Here is a 20,107-nt window from a genome sequence, read left to right as displayed (position 1 = left end):
TTTAACTTGATCATCGAAGTGCCTTTCAGCAGGCAACTGCTGGTCAAGTGGCATTAACTGTTTGTTCTTTTGTAGATTTGGAACGGTGTAGCTTAATTATTCGTTGATCTCTCGATTAATATACATGGAACAATTTCTGCTTCCACGTGGACATTCTCCTCTAAATATTAGAAATTAATATTACATAGTATTTTCTTAGTCTTTAAATATATTCATATACATGACATACAATATAATAAATACTTTTTCTTACTTATTATGACTTATAAATATATAAAATTATATATTTTTTCATAAAATCCAGTAAAATGATTGTCTTCTGTAACTTGAACAGAAATGATAGAGAGCTCTAAACATTGAGCTCTAAACCCAACTCTAATGAGCTGGCATTGAAGAAAAAAAAGAGAGACCAAACTATCACATCAGTGAATGGATCCACTGATTAAAGCTCCCTTAGAGTTCATTATTTAGAGTTCCAAAACATTTTTCGTAACTTGAAAGGTCAATAGACATGACCTTTTATTTTGATCTTGATCTATATACAACAGTAGGTGCTGATAATAATCAACAAAAGTGTTGATTATATTATGATCTTCTTCGCATAGTTTTACTAGTACCATCTTCCTCAGAGATTAAATTGCTCAACCGATGTATCAATTGGTCAAAGTCATCTTGACTCTTGAGGAGGCTCAGCCGTACATGGCGGTCTCTGGCAGCAAACCGGCTGCCCTCCCGGCCTATGATATTGGCTGCCCGGAACACTGCAGTACAGTCCTTATCTTCTTTCCTCTCACACTTCACCCATGCATATGCTGCATATTCCATGATTTCAAAATTTTGTTAGCATTGGAATTTTTTGCATAATTTATCGTTTCATTATGTTGTTAATTTCTTGTTTCTGTCTACGAAATACAAGAAATGAGTTTTTTGAAAAATGAGAGAGGCTGTGGATATAAAATTTATAAAAGAATAATTTAGCATTTAAAATTTTAAATTACAGGAATTTTGACAAGAAAAAGTAAAGGAAAGAGGACGTACACATAATTTGAAAAATACTTAAAACTTTACAGCAACAAATTAAAAATATTTTTTTATTAGAGGTAAAAGGCATGTGCCCCTTAGTCTCACATGTCTATCTCCACCTCTGCTACCACCCTACCACCACCATTACATCGTTGTCACTGTCACTATCACTAATATTACTAACATTAGTTTCAAATTCAACCACACATTAAGAATATTTTTTTATGAAAATTATTTTCTTTTTCACGTCGAAAACAAACTAAGAATTACCCTTTTTTCTAATATCAATCCTTTTTCTTTTCCTTTTATACTTGCATTCCGGTTAAGCTCATTGCAAAAGATATTATTAGATGAAAAGAAAATCAAGTTCTCTCACATTAAAGTGAAAAAAATAAAATGAGAATCATACCTGGAGTTAGGTCCCCTGACTTTCTGGGAAAAAATGCAGAATTGTGGAGGAATTTCCTCGATGGAAAAACGTTTCGACATTGAAATGACCTGCCTCAATTTTCCCCAACGATTCCTCATTGTTTTGTATGCAAAATCAAAGATTTCTTTTCCATTCCCTTCTTGTACAACTACTTTGAGAAGCTTGAGAGCTCTTAACTGAGTGTCCCTAGAGACTCCCATTTCAGATAGGCTCATGTACATCATCATTCTTTGGTACACACCCTCATCTTTCACCACTGCCCACCTGTAGAGAAGAGAATAGCAATTGTTATGGTGAAAGTGAAATTGAGAGCAAGACAAATCAAAAATAGACACAAAAACATATATAGAATTTACGTGGTTCAACTATTAGCCTACTTTTATGGACGAAGGATGATGACAGAGGTTTACTATGAATGTAGACAGTGGCGGATCCAAGAGTTTTGCTAAGGGTGGCTAATGTAAAATTATTTAGATTTCGGAGGGCTAGATAAAAATTTTAGATTTGAGAGGGGCCAAAATGATAATATCTTGTATAAATACCTAAAATAGTATAGGGACTAATAGGCATTTTTCTAACACCAAGGGTTTGGCCCGTGGTTGAAGTGCTCCCTTACTGGACGTAATATCTGGGATTGAGTTTTATCTTTGCTAATACAACTTCCCTTCACCATTCTCTTTCATTTTCGTGGCCAAACATAATAATAGACATTTTTCTAAAGTTTGGAGGGACCGGTCCTCCGCCTATCACCACATATATCCAACATTGAATTCAGAATTTACAATGAATCAGCTCTCGTCCGAAACAACCTCTTAAATACAATGATCCAAAAAATTGTAAATCTGGTCAAAATATAGCCAAATACAAAGTGTTGGGTCAGACCTACTGGTCGGGGCTCATGCTAATCGTCAATAGGTAATAAGTACAATTTGAGTTGAATTTGTTAAGTTTTTGTAATTGACAATCTTGTTTGATAAAATTTATTTCAGTTGTAATTTTATTTGTTCTTATAGTTTAGTGAGGATGTGAGTGTTTAGATGTAAATCCAACTTGAATTGTATCTATGAAGAGAAGTTTGTGATCTTGGGGGCCTTTCATGTTTGCCACTTCCTGACAATGTATGGGGCGCTCGAGCGGTGAATAGGAGCATCCAGTACTTTTGCAAAGTACCTGAACTTCTGGAAATTTTTTTTTATCGCTCGAGCTATGAAAGTTGTGTTGGAACAATCTTCTGTGTAAATAAAATGAATTGAAACTAATTCAAACAAAATAAAATAAAACTTACAAAATTTATTTTGTCGAACCAAATGAAAAATAAAAGACCAAGTCAAGTGTGTGACACTCTGTCCTTAAGACAGATTCGCCCCGTTATGGTACTTACTGTTGAGTGGCGTTTATCCCCCACCATACAATGATCTTAACCAATTTGTAGTAGCACTCCAAAACAAATTGAACGGCGAACCAAACCTGTGTTCTAACTCTCTGAAATTTAAACTAAACTAATATGAAGAACAATGCACCAAAGATAAAAGTTGGACAGCACAAGATGGGATTTTCAGACTAATTTTCGAATATCCAAGACTGTTGGAACATGGCTGTATTTATAGGCAATAAATTTGACCCGAACAGGTGCTTTGTGGAAGTGAACAGGTGCTGTTTTGAATTGAACATATAGCATTCAAAATTCAAACAGATTTGTAATAAAACTGTCCAGATTTGAAACTATCTTGACAGTTATGTATCTGTCCGATTTTGAACAGTTTGAAAAACTGGTTGGACTGAAAAATCTGTTGTGGGAAAAGGTTTGTTTGGACAAAAATTTAAATTTAAATTTGAATTAAATTCCAGCAATAATTTTGAAAAAATTCAAATGAATTTTGTCTAAAAAATTAATAGAAGAACCGACCCGACCCACACCCGGCACGGCTCGGCCAGACGGACGGCAGCGCGCGCGTGTGTGGTGGTTTGGGTTAAGGTTTACTTTGTCCATAACTCCTCCCTTCTACAAACTTGGGGTGCCCCTTGGGGCCCAACCCAAGTGTTGTAGTCTAGAGCTTATATACATACATAAGCTCTCTTAAAGTTTCAATGTGGGACAACCCATTACAAGAAACCCACATTTACTTCCTTAAATTTCTCATTTCACGAACCCGAAAACGACGTCATGTTCCCATTTACTCATAAATGGTTTTGACAAACCGGCTTCACCGTGTGACTTGCCACGCAACAAGGAACACTTCACCTCTTCGGATCCACCCCAAATGATGTTCGGGGCCCACTCAATTTTGGGCTCGAAGTCGGCCTAAAATAAGCCTATAATAACCATTTTTTCCAACAATCCCCCACATGAATGGAATTTGATGGAGAGAAAATGCAACAACATGATCTAATTACAGAGAGTACAGAAATTGGAAATATTCTGCAAAGGATAGGTAGCTTTTGGCTTTGAACCTTTCCTTGTGAGACACTATCGGATTTACTAGCTAACCAGTGAACATGATGCCTTGAACTGTTCAGCCGTTTGTGTAAACCAAGACAATAGAACTCACACAGTATATCCCCAGACACAGTTTAGTTCTCACTATTGTGTTCATTTTGGCCCTGAACAACTTGGTCTTTCATGAGTGCTCTAGAGAATTGTAGCCCTTCACAAATCTCATAGAACCGGCCTATTTCTCATTCACATAGGTGATTCTTATGAAGAGTATCTTACCATACTCCACTACGTTTACCTAGATATAAGAATCATTAAAATTTTACTTAACCCAAAATGCTATAGACATCACTAGTTCATCATAGAAATGGATAGGAGTTAGACTCCCCAGTGATCCTTCTGAGTCAATCACAACTCGGTTGTCCCTTTGAACCTAGATCTTGGGATCTCCAGTTAACTAGGTTGGGTTGCCATTGTGGTAACTCTTATTTAATAGGCTTAAGTTCCATTCCCCTTGACGAATTCTCAACTAACTCTCTTGCTAACCCTTTGGTTAGTGGATCCGTTATGTTGTCTTTAGACTTCACATATTCAATGGAAATAATTCTATTAGAGAGTAGTTGTCTTACGGTGTTATGTCGACGACGAATGTGTCGTGACTTACCGTTATACATATATGACTTTGTGCTCTACCTATTGCTGATTGACTATCACAATGTATGCATATAACAGGCACCGGTTTTGGCCATATTGGAATACCTTCAAAGAAGTGGCGAAGCCATTCTACTTCTTCCCCAGCTGTATCTAAAGCTATGAATTCAGATTCCATAGTAGGCCTGGCAACGTAAGTCTGTTTGGAAGATTTCCAAGATACAGCCGCTCCACCAAGAGTAAAAACATACCCACTGGTGGGCTTTGAGTCTTTAGTATCCAATATCCAATTTGCATCACAGTAACCTTCAAGTACTGCTGGATATCTGGTATAATTCAGCCCAATGCTACGAGTAAATCAGAGATATCTTAGAGCCCTTATAATTGCTTTCCAGTGTTCTACTCCCAGATTACTCGTATATCTACTTAATTTACTTACTGCATAAGCTATATCTGGGCGATTGCAGTTCATCAAGTACATTAAGCTTCCAATAATTTGGGCCTACTCTAATTGAGAAATATTTTTCTGTACATTCTTATATGGAAACAAATTAACATCTACAGGTGTTCTAGCAAGATGATCATCATCTTTGCTGAATTTGTCAAGTATTTTCTCAATATAATGAGATTGTGATAAAGCATAACCTTCTGATGTTTTGGTAATTTTCATACCAAGAATTACATTAGCAATACCCATGTCTTTCATGTCAAAATGTTTATTCAACATTTTCTTGGTAGTTTTAATATATCATTATTACTACCTATGATGAGCATATCATCTACATAAAGACATACAATGACATAACCTTTGTCTGTGTTTTTAATATAAACACATTTGTCACATTCATTAACTTTAAAACCATTTGACATCATTGCCTTGTCAAATTTTTCATGCCATTGCTTTGGCGCTTGTTTTAAACCATATAATGATTTAACCAATTTACACACTTTCTTTTCTTTTCTTGGAACAGAAAACCCTTCTGGTTGTTCCATGTAAATTTCTTCATCTAACTCACTATTTAAGAAAGCGGTTTTCACACCCATTTGATGAATTTCTAGATTGTATAGAGATGCAATGGCAATTAGTATTCTAATGGATGTTATTCTAGTAACTGGTGAGTATGTGTCAAAATAATCAAGACCTTCTTTTTGTCTAAAACCTTTGACCACAAGTCTTGCCTTGTATTTGTCAATTGATCCATCCGCTTTCATTCTTCTTTTGAAAATCCACTTGTACCCAAGAGGTTTACAACCTGGTGGCAAATCCACCAATTCCCAAGTGTGATTTTGCAAGATGGATTCAACTTCACTATTGACAGCTTCTTTCCATAAAGGAGCTTCAGGACTGGACATAGCCTCTTTAAAAGTTAAAGGCTCATTTTCTAATAAATATGTTAGAAAATCTAGACCAAAAGATTTTGAGGTTCTAGCACGTTTACTACGTCTAAGTTCCTCTTCTTCATTTTGATCTAGCTCTTGCTCTTGATCATGTTCATGTTCTTGATCCTGACTAGTAATAGCATCATGAGATCTTTTATTACTACTAGTCTCTTGTCCAGTCTTATTTGGAAATACATGTTCAAAGAATGATGCATTCCGAGACTCAATAATAGTATTTACATGCATTTCAATATGTTCTGATTTATGAATCAAAAACCGATATGCACTACTATTCTTAGCATAACCAATGAAAATGCAATCAATGGTCTTAGGACATATCTTAGTCTTTTTAGGACTAGGAATAGCCACTTTAGCCAAACACCCCCACACTTTTAAGTATTTGTAGGATGGTACTCTTCCATGCCACATTTCATAAGGTGTTTGATTCACTTTCTTTCGGGGTACTTTATTAAGTATATAATTAGCAGAAAGTATTGCTTCCCCCCACAAGTTCTGAGGTAATCCAGAACTTATTAACATGACATTCATCATTTCTTTTAAAGTCTTATTTTTTCCTTTCAGCAATTCCATTTTGCTAAGGTGAGTAAGGAGCGGTGGTTTGATGAATTATTCCATGTTCTTTACAAAACTCACCAAAAGGTGATTCATATTCACCACCTCTATCACTTCTTAGTTTTTTGATTTTCTCACCAAGTTGATTTTCAACTTCATTCTTATATTGAATGAAAGTTTCCAAAGTTTCATTCTTGGTTCGAATTAAATAAACATAACTATATCTAGTATAGTCATCTATGAAAGTGATAAGATATTTTTTCCCACCTCTGGTTTGAATTGATTTAAAATAAAAAATGTCACTATGAATTAATTCAAGTGGTTTCGTACTTCTTTCAATTGAATGAAAATGAGATTTAGATAATTTTGCTTCAACACAAATTTCACATTTATGATTTGAATCAATATCAAATTTAGGTAAACATTCCATATTAATTAATCTACGTAAAGATCCATAATTAACATATCCTAGTCTACCATGCCATAAATTTGAAGACTCAAGTAAATAAGAAAAATATGTATTTTTATTAATAACTGAGGGTACAACGGTCATTATATTCATCTTGAAAAGGCCATCAGACATGTAACCTTTTCCTACATACATCCCATTCTTAGTAAGTACAAATTTATCACTCTCAAACACTAGCCTAAACCCATTCTTACGCAACAAAGATCCGGAAACAAGATTCTTGCGAATGTCTGGTACATGCAGCACATTGTTGAGAGTGAGTTCCTTTCTAGATGTCATCTTCAGAACAATCTGCCCTTGTCCTTCAACTTTGGAAGTTGAGGAGTTGCCCATAAAAAGTTGTTCACCATTGTCTACTGTAGAATAAGATGTGAACATCTTTTTGTCAGCACAGATATGGCGAGTAGCACTAGTGTCCACCCACCATTCTTTAGGATTTTCGACAAGATTTGCCTCAGAAACAACAGCAGAAAGATTGATGTCATCTACACCATTGGAAATATTGTCCACTTCGGTCATATGGGCTTAAGCAGGCTTCTTGCTTGTTCTTCTTTTGTTTTTGCCTTTGCTACGGCAATCTTTGGCCCGATGTCCCTCTTTGTCATAGATGTAACATTTGCCATTAAACTTGTACTTTTTATTTTCCCCCCTTTAGAGCCTTGAGATGAACTTTCTCCAGAAGACTTTCGTTTCTTGGTTTTTGAAGCATGTTCCACCATATTTGCCTTAGACTCCATAAGATGCTTACCAGCCCATTTTTCAGAATTGCGGTTGTCCTCCTCTATCCTCAAACGCACAATTAATTCTTCCAAAGACATTTCTTTACGCTTCTGTTTGAGGTAGTTCTTGAATTCCTTCCAGCCTTGTGGTAATTTCTCAATTAAGGCTGCAACTTGGAAGGATTCACTGAGAAACATGCCTTCTGAATGAATGTCATGCAAAATGAGTTGGACATCTTGAACTTGGCTGAACACAGTTTTAGAATCAACCATCACAAAGTCCAGGAATTTGCCAATCACAAATTTCTTTGAGCCGGTATCTTCCGTTTTGTATTTTTTCTCCAAAGACTTCCAAAGTTCCTTTGCTGTCTTGATAGGACTATAGACGTTGTATAATGTGTTGTCAAGGCCGTTCAAGATATAGTTCCGGCAAAGGAAATCGGCATATTTCCAGGCATCAACCGCAGCAACCACTTGCCGGTCGGTTTCATCCTATTTTCCGGCAAAGGAAATCGGCATATTTCCAGGCATCAACCGCAGCAACCACTTGCCAGTCGGTTTCATCCTCTTTCAAAATAAGAGTATCCTCACGGAGGAAACGAGCCAGGTTAAGAGTTGTAAGATAGAACAACATTTTATGTTGCCATCTTTTAAAATCAGTTCCTAAGAACTTCTCTGGCTTCTCACCGTGATTTACTGGTACTGTCACAACAAGAGAGGGGGTTGGCGCAATTGCAGCCACCACAGTAGTACTTGTTTGAGCATTTGTTTCAGTAGCCATTAATTCTAAATTATAAAACAAAATTAGAATTAAAATTTATACTACACAGAAAATTAATCCAAATTCATAGAATTAAATTCAGTAAAAATAAAAGAAACAAAAATGTAACTTTTATTTTTCAATTAAGTTGGAAATAAAATAAAATTTTATTTAACCAAATTAATTCTACACAGAAAATTAAATTTCTGTAACACTTCAATAATTAAAAAAAAAACTGAAACATAATTTTTTAATTAATGAACACTCAGAAATAAATTAAGAAAACCAAAATTAATTTCTGACCAAATTCCACAAATAAATATTCTGAATTGTTAATGACACCAGTATATTACTACTAGTTGTCAAAGAAAATAGACAGTATATTACTACTAGCTGTCAAATAGCATATAATCACTATTTATTTTTCCAACCAGAATATTATATTGTAAATCCACAGAAAATAATTTTTTGTAAGAGAAGAAAGAAAAAGGGAAACAAACGAAAAATTCTATAAACAGAATAATTCAAATCTGCCTTAAGATTGTTGGAACAATCTTTTGTATAAATAAAATAAATTAAAACTAATTCAAACAAAATAAAATAAAACTTACAAAATTTATTTTGTCGAACCAAATGAAAAATAAAAGACCAAGTCGAGTGTGTGACACTCTGTCCTTAAGACAGATTCGCCCCGCTACGGTGCTTACGGTTGAGTGGCGTCTATCTCGCAGGATACAATGATCTTAACCAATTTGTAGTAGCACTCCAAAACAAATTGAACGACGAACCAAACCTGTGTTCTAACTTTCTGAAATTTAAACTAAAATTAATATGAAGAACAATGCACCAAAGATAAAAGTTGGACAGCACAAGATGGGATTTTCAGATTGATTTTCGGATGTCCAAGACTGTTGGAACATGGCTGTATTTATAGGCAATAAATTTGACCCGAACAGGTGCTTTGTGGAAGTGAACAGGTGCTGTTTTGAATTGAACAAATATCATTTAAAATTCAAACAGATTTGTAATAAAACTGTCCAGATTTGAAACTGTCTTGACAGTTATGTATCTGTCCGGTTTTGAACAGTTTGAAAAACTGTTTGGACTGAAAAATCTGTTGTGGGAAAAGGTTTGTTTGGACAAAAAAATCTGTTGTGGGAAAAGGTTTGTTTGGACAAAAATTTAAATTCGACCCGACCCACACCCAGCAAGGTCGGACGGCGGCATGTGCTTGTGGTGGTTTGGGTTAAGGTTTATTTTGTCCATAACTCCTCCCTTCTACAAACTTAGGGTGCCCATTGGGGCCCAATCCAAGTGTTGTAGTCTAGAGCTTATATACATACACAAGCTCTCTTAAAGTTTCAATGTGGGACAACCCATTACAAGAAACCCAAATTTACTTCCTTAAATTTCCCATTCCACGAACCAGAAAACGACGTCATGTTCCCATTCACTCATAAATGGTTTTGATGAACCGTCTTTACCGTGTGACTTGCCACGCGGCAAGGAACACTTCACCTCTTCGGATCCACCCCAAACGATGTTCGGGGCCCACTCAATTTTGAGCTCAAAGTCGGCCCAAAATAAGCCTATAACAACCATTTTTTCCAACAAGTTGCGCTTGAGCGATCAAGCTATATGTTTTGCACCGTCTTTACTCACACTGCTCGAGCGGTCTTTGCGATTTAATTTACTATAAAATGTGCAGTTTGCTATTTTTAGGGTTTGAGCCGTCCAAATTTTCAGTGAGAAAGGAAAAAATAAAGTGTTTTATATTGGAGGGTGCTTTATGAGTGTTTTCTTGATGATTTAAAAGTGATCAATGGATCCATAAATTTCATATCAATATCATCAAGGGGTTTATTTGTTTTCTTTTATTCACAAAAGAGAAAGTCGTTCTTTGGTAGATTTTGAGAAATTTGAGTTTGAAGTTTTGGTAGATTTCAGAGTGATTCATTGTTGTGGATTCGACATTAGCATTATAGATTCAACGTTGGGCAAGACAATTTCAAGGTGAAAACGGTGCTGGAAGAGGCACATCTGGGTCAGTTCAATTTGGACATGGATTCGCTTGGTAATTGAGGGCATACTTGTGTAATTCCTTTTCTTTTTTGTCTTCTTAGTAGATTATTTTGTGGCTTTAGCTTATGATTTGTTTTTATTTTTTATCACAATTGGAGACATTCCAGTTGTGATTTTTTCATGTTAAATCGTTATATCGATTTATCTTTAATTATTTGATTGAGATTATTATTTATTGTTTAAAAATTAAAATATAATTATAAATCAATATCTCAAGAATTTGTAGATTTTTCAGAATTCAAGACACACATCACTACTAATGAGTCAAAAAAGTCAACTTTGTCAAAAGAAAAGTGCACAAGAGGGGTAGTGATTGTTGTTATTACCCGAATCGACTGCCAGCATGGCCAGTGAGCTTAGAAATTGTGAAAATCATGAGATCTCCATCCGCCGGAGCTGGAATTGGTGTAAAATGGGGCCAATAATAGGCATGATCGTAAATTGCCTTAACGGTTGAGCCTTGGATAGTAGGTTTTTTGAAGAGACCATCAGGGTTGTTTGGAGAAGTCACAAACTCAATTACATTAATGGAGCTATCTGATGAAGGAGTGTTCATCCACGAGGATGCATCTCCTTCAAACTCAAAATTCACTGAGTTGAAGTAGTCTGTTTGAGTTTCATAAAGCTATGACAAAAACAAAAAAAACATAACAAAATTTGAATTGATTAGAATTATACCGATGTAGCAGTTTATAAATTTACCCTCCTCTGTTTTGGCAGAAAATATTTTTTGTAAATGTTTTTTATTATGATCTTGAAAATAATATACTGTGGTAAGGTTTAGAGTTACTGGTGGTGGCAGGGTTTAGGGTTAATGATGGTGGTGGTGATGGTAATGGTAGTGTGATTTAGGGTTACAAATGGTGGTGGTTGGTGGTGGGGGTGATAATGAGGTGGAGGTGGTAGTGATGATGGCAGTGGTGGCAGTGAGGTAGAGGGGTTGGGGGTGATGGGTGGAAGTGGTGGGGGATGCGATAGTGGTGGCAGTGAGGTGGTGGTGGATGTGATAATGAGGTGACGGTGGCAACAGTGATGATAGAGGTGGTGATTATGGAAGTAGCTTAGTTGCATTGGTAATAGTTCAGTTCGGAAAAAAAAAATTTCAATCTTTCAAAAGTTTCAAAACATTTTCTATCAAAATTAGAAGAAAATTTCCATCTTTTAAAAGTTCAAAACATTTTCCATCAAAATTAGCTTGTTTTTTGTTCATCACGAAAACTTTTTTTCTTGGATTTTCATTTTTCGTCATTTCAAACGTTAAAAAAAAAAAAAATTTGTTATATGTTTTTCCATCAAAACAAATGAGCGGTAATAAAAACCTAAACCAGGTATGGGCACAAACAGGGAAATAAGGGATTGAAGCTACTACTCTTGCTGGGGACGATGAATTCTCTGGAGAAAGGGCATAAACTGCAGCACTCAGGAGTTGGGTTGAGCCACCACCGAATAGAATGTACCTTCCATCTGTAATAGCGTTCTTGGCAATGGAGTGTACTTTTCGGATGTGATTCTCAAGGTTGCGTGAGATGAAAGAGTGATCATTGAATGTGTAGCTCATTCGATGCCACCCTACAACTACTAGGGCACTGCTAGCTGCATGTTCCATCCAGAAGGGCTCCAAGAATAGAGGATCCCCACTGCACTCAACAATAATACATTAAGATATGTTAATCAAAAAAACAAATAAAAAATTTCGACATAAAAAACAACAAAAAATTAGGGTAAACATGTGATAACCAAAATATTTGGCTACTCGAATTTATCATAAAATTATGTGTAAAATTGTCATATTATGCATGAAATGAAATACTCTTAACAAAATGTAAACATTATTTTACCCTAAAAAGTTAAATTAATATATTAAGAAATAAATATATATATATTTACTTTTTTTCCAGTGTTCTCATAGCTCAGAGATATTCATATATTCACATCTAACACCTATACCCGAGTCCATGTAGTAGGAATTAGGGCATATATAACATCTCTCTTGGGGAAATAGTTTGGGTTGTTGCAATTTGATTCTAGAGAATTGCTCAAGAGGATAGCTCAATCGAGTGTGATAGTGTAGGTCTTTGTTTGTGAGGAAATCTTGGTACACCACAATTGCAGTTGTTTGAGGAAATGCAAACTTCAATTGAGCAATCATCAAAGTAGCAAGACATTGGAGGTATTCAAGCACCTAAAGTATGGAACACATCAAATAGAGTGCTAACTGATCTTGAACAGTGACCACATTTGGCCATTGTGTCCCTGTTGGTGTCAAATGAAATGGTGATGTCAAGTAAACTTGGCTCCCTTAGTGAGGATAATCAAAGGAGAGATGTAATGGACACCAAGCAAATAAAGGGTGATGAAAATGTGGGAGCTTGTAAAAATGGTGATTTAGTGGAACTAGATATGATCTGACAAGGGTGATTGTCTTGATGGTGATACACTAGCTATGTCAGGTTAGTCTCCACAATCTTGGAGTTCTTTAGTTAAAGAAAAGATTAATAAGGTGTCAAGATTGAAGTGCAAAATAGGTGCGTGTATCAGATTGAGAACTTAGTAGATGACATGTACAATATCCCTATTGAGATCTCTACAAAAGGTTATTTCCATCTTGAAATGCCTTGATTGGATACTTCATTGATAAAATATTCTCTTTCATTATGTGAAAACTTAGGCAGAGAAACTTTAGATAAATTTTCTTGAGGATGTTATCTCCATATTGGTTTTTTTTTATAAAGTAAAAAATGAAGAGGTCATGGACAAAATTTTGGAAGATGGCACCCATTACGTTGAGGCTAGATTGATTGTTGTTAAAAAATGGTAATCTGGAGTAAAATTAACAAAATGTGAATTTTCAAGTGTGTCGTTGTGGGTGAAGTTGTATAATATTCCTTTGGTGCTTTGGACTGAAGAGGGTTTGGGTTTCATTGCTAGCATCATGGGAACTCCTCTTTATTTGGATGTGCTTACTTTCAACAGAAGCAGCCTTATGTTTGCGAGAATATGCATTGAAGTGCTAGCAAATAAAGAGATCTTTGAGTCTTTTAAAATAAATCTTGGTTATGGTGACCTATATGAGATTAAATTTCTAAAAAACTTGTTTGGTTTGTAATTTTTTCAAAACAATTTCTAAAATCACTTTCTCTCTCTTACACATCAATCAATCACTTTTTCTTTCTCCTCTGTCCTTCTCGATCACTTTTTCTTTCACACACATGTACTCAATTATAACAAAATATCAAATAATTCCAAACTTCCAAACTCCAAAATTACTTTCAAAATACACAACCAAACAAATCAAAAAAATTTCTAAACTCGCTCCCCAAAATAATTTTTAAAAACTACTCTCAAAACCAAACCAAACATATGTTTGTAAAACATTTGGTCATACCACTAATTTGTGTCCTCAAAATGTGCCCTCAAAAGCCAAAGACATTGAATCCTCCCTCTTTCAAACAAGAGTGGAGAGTCAAGGAGACTAAAATACAAATTCCAACTAATTAGGAAATGGTGAAGAAGAAAAATGGGAGACTTGGTGTGCAAATCTCAACAACAGAGATGAGAGAGGAACACACTCTTTTGGCCCCTCTATATCTAATGTCTTTGATGCCCTTGAATCTTGTGAATTGGGAGAGTTAGGGAATGACGAATCAAGTCAAAAGTTGTGCCAATTGAATATCCTCAACAATAGAGAGAGTCAATCTCCAAGTGACCCTAGTAATAGGGAGATTATTACGGAGGAAAACAAAAGAAAACTCAAAAGAGAAGCTTCATAACCTGAACAGTGCTAGGGAAATTTTGAATCTTCTTTGTTGTGAAAGTTGTTTTATGTTTTTTTGTAGGGTTTGTTTTGTTTCTTTTTAGTGGGAGCAGTTTGTTTCTGTTTATCTTTGTGCTCGCTGCAATGATGTGTATTGAACTTCATTTTGGTTATAATATTACTTACCATAAAAAAAAAAAAAATCAACGAATAGACAAAATTTTAGCTGAAAGAGAGGAATTTAGATTGAACTAAATGAGTGTTTGACTAGGAAGCATGATGTGGGTATGGATGCAAGTATGTGTACGCTATAGGTATAATCGGGTGAGTTTATAAAAGAATATATTTTTACAATTTATAGTAGCACATGACATATAACTACTAAAAAATCAATTGCCAAAATTTTTTTTATATTTTTTATTATTGTAAAAATATCCTATATTTTTGATTTTTTTAAAAATAATCACTATTTTTGTTTCATTATCTTTATATTTTAAAGAAAGCTACATTTGTACCCCGAAATACCTACAATCGTACCCAAAACATACCCTTCTTGTATCCGAGTCGTACTCAAAATATTTAACGTACTGAATATGTTTTTCACATACCTAGCACTCATACGATAGTATTTTTAGAATATCTATATTTCATAAATATTTTAATGACTCAATTCAATACTTAAAATACATACATACAGTGAAATTAATAAAATCTCTTAAAATATCAAAATTCTATCACTTCAAATTTTAAGCATATATTAAAATAGACAAAAATTTTAAATTATTTAATTTTTACATAATCTATTTTACTTAAATTATTACTATTAGGGTGTATTGTAATCATCCCACCAACACCACCATCACTATTGCTTCTATGACCACCACACACCACAATTATCATCACTCCATTACAACCATCACCATCAAGACCACCACTCTCCACCTCCACCGCCACTATCCCATTCGACCACCACCACCAAATAAGGCCAAGTTTTAAAACACTACTTTATTTTCACTTATAAAATCAATACCAAATTTTCACTGTCTTGATTGTATACTCTGTAAATCAATACCAAAACTCCGTCCAATGAATCACCACTGGGCCAAGCTGTGTGTGTGTTAGAGAGAGAGAGAGAGAGAGAGAGAGAGAGGAGTAACCAACCTGTCAGCATCAGCAACACAAGCAGGGGAGAATTCAGAGCAATCAGGGCCTCCAAAGCAAGTGTTGCACTCACAAATAGGCTTTCCATCAACAGAGAAACCATCCAAATAAGCTCTGCCATGCCCAGAGCATGACACTGCTGCCACTGCCTCTGCCTCTTCTGCTGCTTTTTGGGTCCAACTCAGCTGCTTCCCCTTCCCACCCACACCACCACCCACATCATGCAGATTTATGAAACAGTAGAGATTAAGAATCACAGGAAACACAAAAAATACTCCATAAATGGAGCTTTGGATCTTAGCCATGTTTATGATTCCAAGGAAAATGGGGAGCTATGGAGTTTAGTTTGGTCCCCCCCCCCTCCCCCTTACGTATGAGTGGACAAAATAAATGAAATAAAATAAAACAAAAAATGGGCCAATGGTATTTGTATGCCACACAGATAAGGTATAACCATGTTTGGATTCCTCATCTATGTGGTCATCATGATCAAGATTCACAAAAGATTATTTACAATAATTTTTAGATTCATGATTGGTTAAATACTTAAACTGTCAATTGACTGTATTTTGGGATTTAAACTACCATCAAGTTACTATTGTAATATTATTCAAACAAAAATTATTACAGAGAATTTTAATTCAAAAACAGTTACCATGAACTGTACATACATTGGTATGTGTAGGACCGTTTAAAAATCCGTTCAAACCGGTAATTCGGACTGAACCAGACCGAATCATACAGTTTGGTTCGGTTCTATTAAGAATTGGTTCGGTTTCGGATTAAGAAATGTGAGAACCGTAAAAACGGTTCGGTTAATGAATTTTATGAAAAAACTGTGGTTCGAACCGAACCGAATCGAATTTTAAAAGATATATATATAATATCAAGTTTTATTTTTATTAATTGGTTTTTTATAATTTTAATAATATTATGACAGTATAGATATGTAGTATTAAGTAATGCCTTAATATTATTAGTTTTTATCATGAGTTAAATGTAATTAGTTTGAGTAATTATTTTGCTAATATTAACAATTTATTCTTGTAAATAGAAATTTTTGGAACCGTAAACCAAACCGAAACCGAACCGTTTTTTCGGTTTGGTTCTGGTCCGGTTTTACAAGTGTAACGGTCTGGTCTGGTTCTCAAAATCACAGAACCGTTAAGATCGGTTCGGTTCTTGGATTTTCTCAGAACCAAACCAATCCGGACCGTTTACACCCCTAGGTATGTGATACTATAGGAAAAAAGATTGTGACTTCTAATTTTTATTTTTAAAATTTTGTCTATAATGACATGGTTACGTATTAATTTGTTATAAATTTAATCGTGTAAAACCCAACTTACTTATCATGTCAATATAAATGGATTTAAGAATTTAAATTATGAGTTTTAATTATTGGAACAATCTTATGTGTAAATAAAATAAATTGAAACTAATTTAAATAAAATAAATAAATAATATACCGAATTTATTTATCGAACCGAATTAAAAATTCAAAAGACCAAGTTGAGTTTGTGACACTCTGTCCTTAAGACAGATTCGCCCCGTTACGGTACTTACGGTTGAGTGACGTCTATCTCCCAAGATACAATGATTTTCATAAATTTGTAGAAGCACTTCAAACAAATTTGTTCGGCAAACCAAACCTGTGTTCTAATACTCTCATTATTTAATTCTAAAACTAGAATGTAGAATAATGCAAACAAAAATAGTTTGGACAGTAAAACAAAAACTTCAGATTGTTTTCGGATAGGAATTGGATACTAAAAGACTACTGGATTTATGGAGTATTTATAGGCAAAATAACACAGTCCTGAACAGGTGTTGTAAGACTAAACAGGTGCAACAAGTGTCAATAGATACTTTCTGAAATTTCAAATAGATTATTGCAGTTATAAAATCGAATCTGTCGGTTGCTCCTTTGGAACAGCTTTTTCACACAATTTTTGAAAAAAGATCCGTTGGTTGGCAAAGTTCTAAACTGTTTGAATTTAATATTTAAACTATTTGAATAGTTTAAACAAAAAAGTCAATGGTGGAAAGTTATCAAACAGTTTGGAATAAAAATATTAAACTATTTGAATAGTTTAATCTATTTTAGGAAACCACTTTAGGAAACCAAAAATAAAATTATATTTAAATTAAATTCTCACAATAATTTTTATTGAAAAAATTCAAATGAACTTTGTCTAAAAATTAATGTTAAACCCCAAAACGACGTCATGTTCCCATTCACTCATAAATAGTTTTGACGAACCGTCTTCACCGTCTAACTTGCCACGTGGCAAGGAACACTTCACCTTTTCGGACCCACCCCAAAAGACGTTCGGGGCCCACTCAATTTTGGGCTCAAAGTCGGCCCAAAATAAGCCTATATAAACCATTTTTCCAACAATCCCCCACATGAATGGAATTTGACGGAGAGAAAATGCAACAACATGATCTAAATACAGAGAGTACAGAAATTGAAAATATTCTGCAAAGGATAGGTAGCTTTTGGCTTTGAACCTTCCCTTGTGAGACACTATCGGATTTACTAGCTAACCAGTGAACATGATGTCTTGAACTGTTCAGCCGTTTGTGTAAACCAAGACAATAGAACTCACATAGTATATTCCCAGACACAGTTTAGTTCTCACTATTGTGTTCATTTTGGCCCTGAACAATCTGGTCTTTCATGAGTGCTCTAGAGAATTATAGCCCTTCACAAATCTCATAGAATCTACCCAGTTCACACTCACATAGGTGATTCTTATGAAGAGTATCCTGCCATACTCCACTAGGTTTACCTAGATATAAGAATCATTAAAAATTTTACTTAACCTAAAACGCTGCAGACATCACTATTTCATCAAAGAAATGGGTAGGAGTTTAGACTCTCCAGTGATCCTTCTGAGTCATTCACAACTCGGTTGCCGTTGTGGTAACTCTTATTTAATAGGCGTAAGTCCCATTCCCCTCGATGAATTCTCAACCAACTCTCTTGCTAACCCTTTGGTTAGTGGATTCGCTATGTTGTCTTTAGACTTAACATATTTTATGAAAATAATTCCATTAGAGAGTAGTTGTCTTACGGTGTTATGTCGACGACGAATGTGTCGTGACTTACCGTTATACATCTGACTTTGTGCTCTACCTATAGCTGATTGACTATCGCAATGTATGCATATAGTAGGCACCGGTTTTGGCCATATTGAAATATCTTCAAGGAAGTGGCGAAGCCATTCTGCCTCTTCCCCTGCTTTGTCTAAAGCTATGAATTCAGATTCTATAGTAGACCTAGCAATGCAAGTCTGTTTGGAAGATTTCCAAGATACAGCCGCCCCACCAAGAGTAAAGACATATCCACTGGTGGACTTCGAGTCTCTAGTATCTGATATCCAATTTGCATCACAATATCCTTCAAGTACTGCTAGATATTTAGTATAATTTAGCCAAATGTTACGAGTGAATCAGAGATATTGTAAAACCTTTATAATTACTTTCCAAGTGTTCTACTCTCGGATTACTTGTATATCTACTTAATTTACTTACTGCATAAGCTATATCTGGACGAGTGTAGTTCATCAAGTACACTAAGCTTCCAATAATTTAGACATACTCTAATTGAGAAATACTTTCTTGTACATTCTTAGAAAGATACAAATTAACATCTACAGGTGTTCTAGCAAGATGATCATCATCTTTGCTGAATTTGTCAAGTATTTTCTCAATGTAATGAGATTGTGACAAAGCATATCCTTCTGATGTTTTGGTAATTTTCATACCAAGAATTACATCAGTAATGCCCATGTCCTTCATGTCAAAATGTTTATTCAACATTTTCTTGGTAGTTTTAATCATGTCATTATTACTACCTATGATGAGCATATCATCTACATAAACACATACAATGACATAACCTTTGTCTGTGTTTTTAATATAAACACATTTGTTACACTCATTAATTTTAAATCCATTTGACATCATTGCGTTGTCAAATTTCTCATGCCATTACTTTGGCGCTTGTTTTAAACCATATAATGATTTAACCAATTTACACACTTTCTTTTCTTTTCCTGGAACAGAAAAACCCTCTGGTTGTTCTATGTAAATTTCTTCATTTAACTCACCATTTAAGAAAGCGGTTTTCACATCCATTTGATGATTTCTAGATTGTATAGCGATGCAATCGCAATTAGCATTCTTATGGATGTTATTCTAGTAACCGGTGAGTATGTGTCAAAGTAATCAAGACCTTCTTTTTGTCTAAAACCTTTGACCATAAGTCTTACCTTGTATTTGTCAATTGATCCATCTGCTTTCATTTTCCTTTTGAAAATTCACTTGTACCCATGAGGTTTACAACCTGGTGGCAAGTCCACTAATTCCCAAGTGTGATTTTGCAAGATGGATTCAACTTCACTGTTAACAGCTTCTTTCCATAAAGGAGCTTCAGGACTGGACATAGCCTCTTTAAAAGTTAAAGGCTCATTTTCTAACAAATATGTTAGAAAATCTGGACCAAAAAATTTTGAGGTACTAGCACGTTTACTACGCCTAGGTTCTTCTTCCTCCTTTTGATCTAACTCTTGTTCTTGATCATGTTCTTGATCCTGACTAGTAATAGCATCATGAGATCTTTTATTGTTACTAGTCTCTTGTCCAGTCTTATTTGGAAATACA

General features: G+C 34.9%; 1 protein-coding gene across 1 annotated transcript; it reads right to left on the bottom strand.

The window, feature by feature from the left end:
* Positions 1-272: 272 nt before the first annotated feature.
* Positions 273-15,833, bottom strand: LOC114305615 (tryptophan aminotransferase-related protein 3). Its single transcript, XM_028250725.2, is given in 6 exon segments — positions 273-812; positions 1,433-1,445; positions 1,447-1,717; positions 10,848-11,146; positions 11,864-12,158; positions 15,437-15,833. Coding segments are annotated over 6 exon segments (1,410 nt in total). The 5' UTR covers positions 15,742-15,833; the 3' UTR covers positions 273-585.
* Positions 15,834-20,107: the final 4,274 nt, after the last annotated feature.

This window comes from Camellia sinensis, chromosome 6 (genome assembly GCF_055761805.1).
Source record: "Camellia sinensis isolate YWXY chromosome 6, ASM5576180v1, whole genome shotgun sequence".
Classification (NCBI taxonomy): domain Eukaryota; kingdom Viridiplantae; phylum Streptophyta; class Magnoliopsida; order Ericales; family Theaceae; genus Camellia; species Camellia sinensis.
This window is presented reverse-complemented; position numbering and strand designations above follow the sequence as displayed.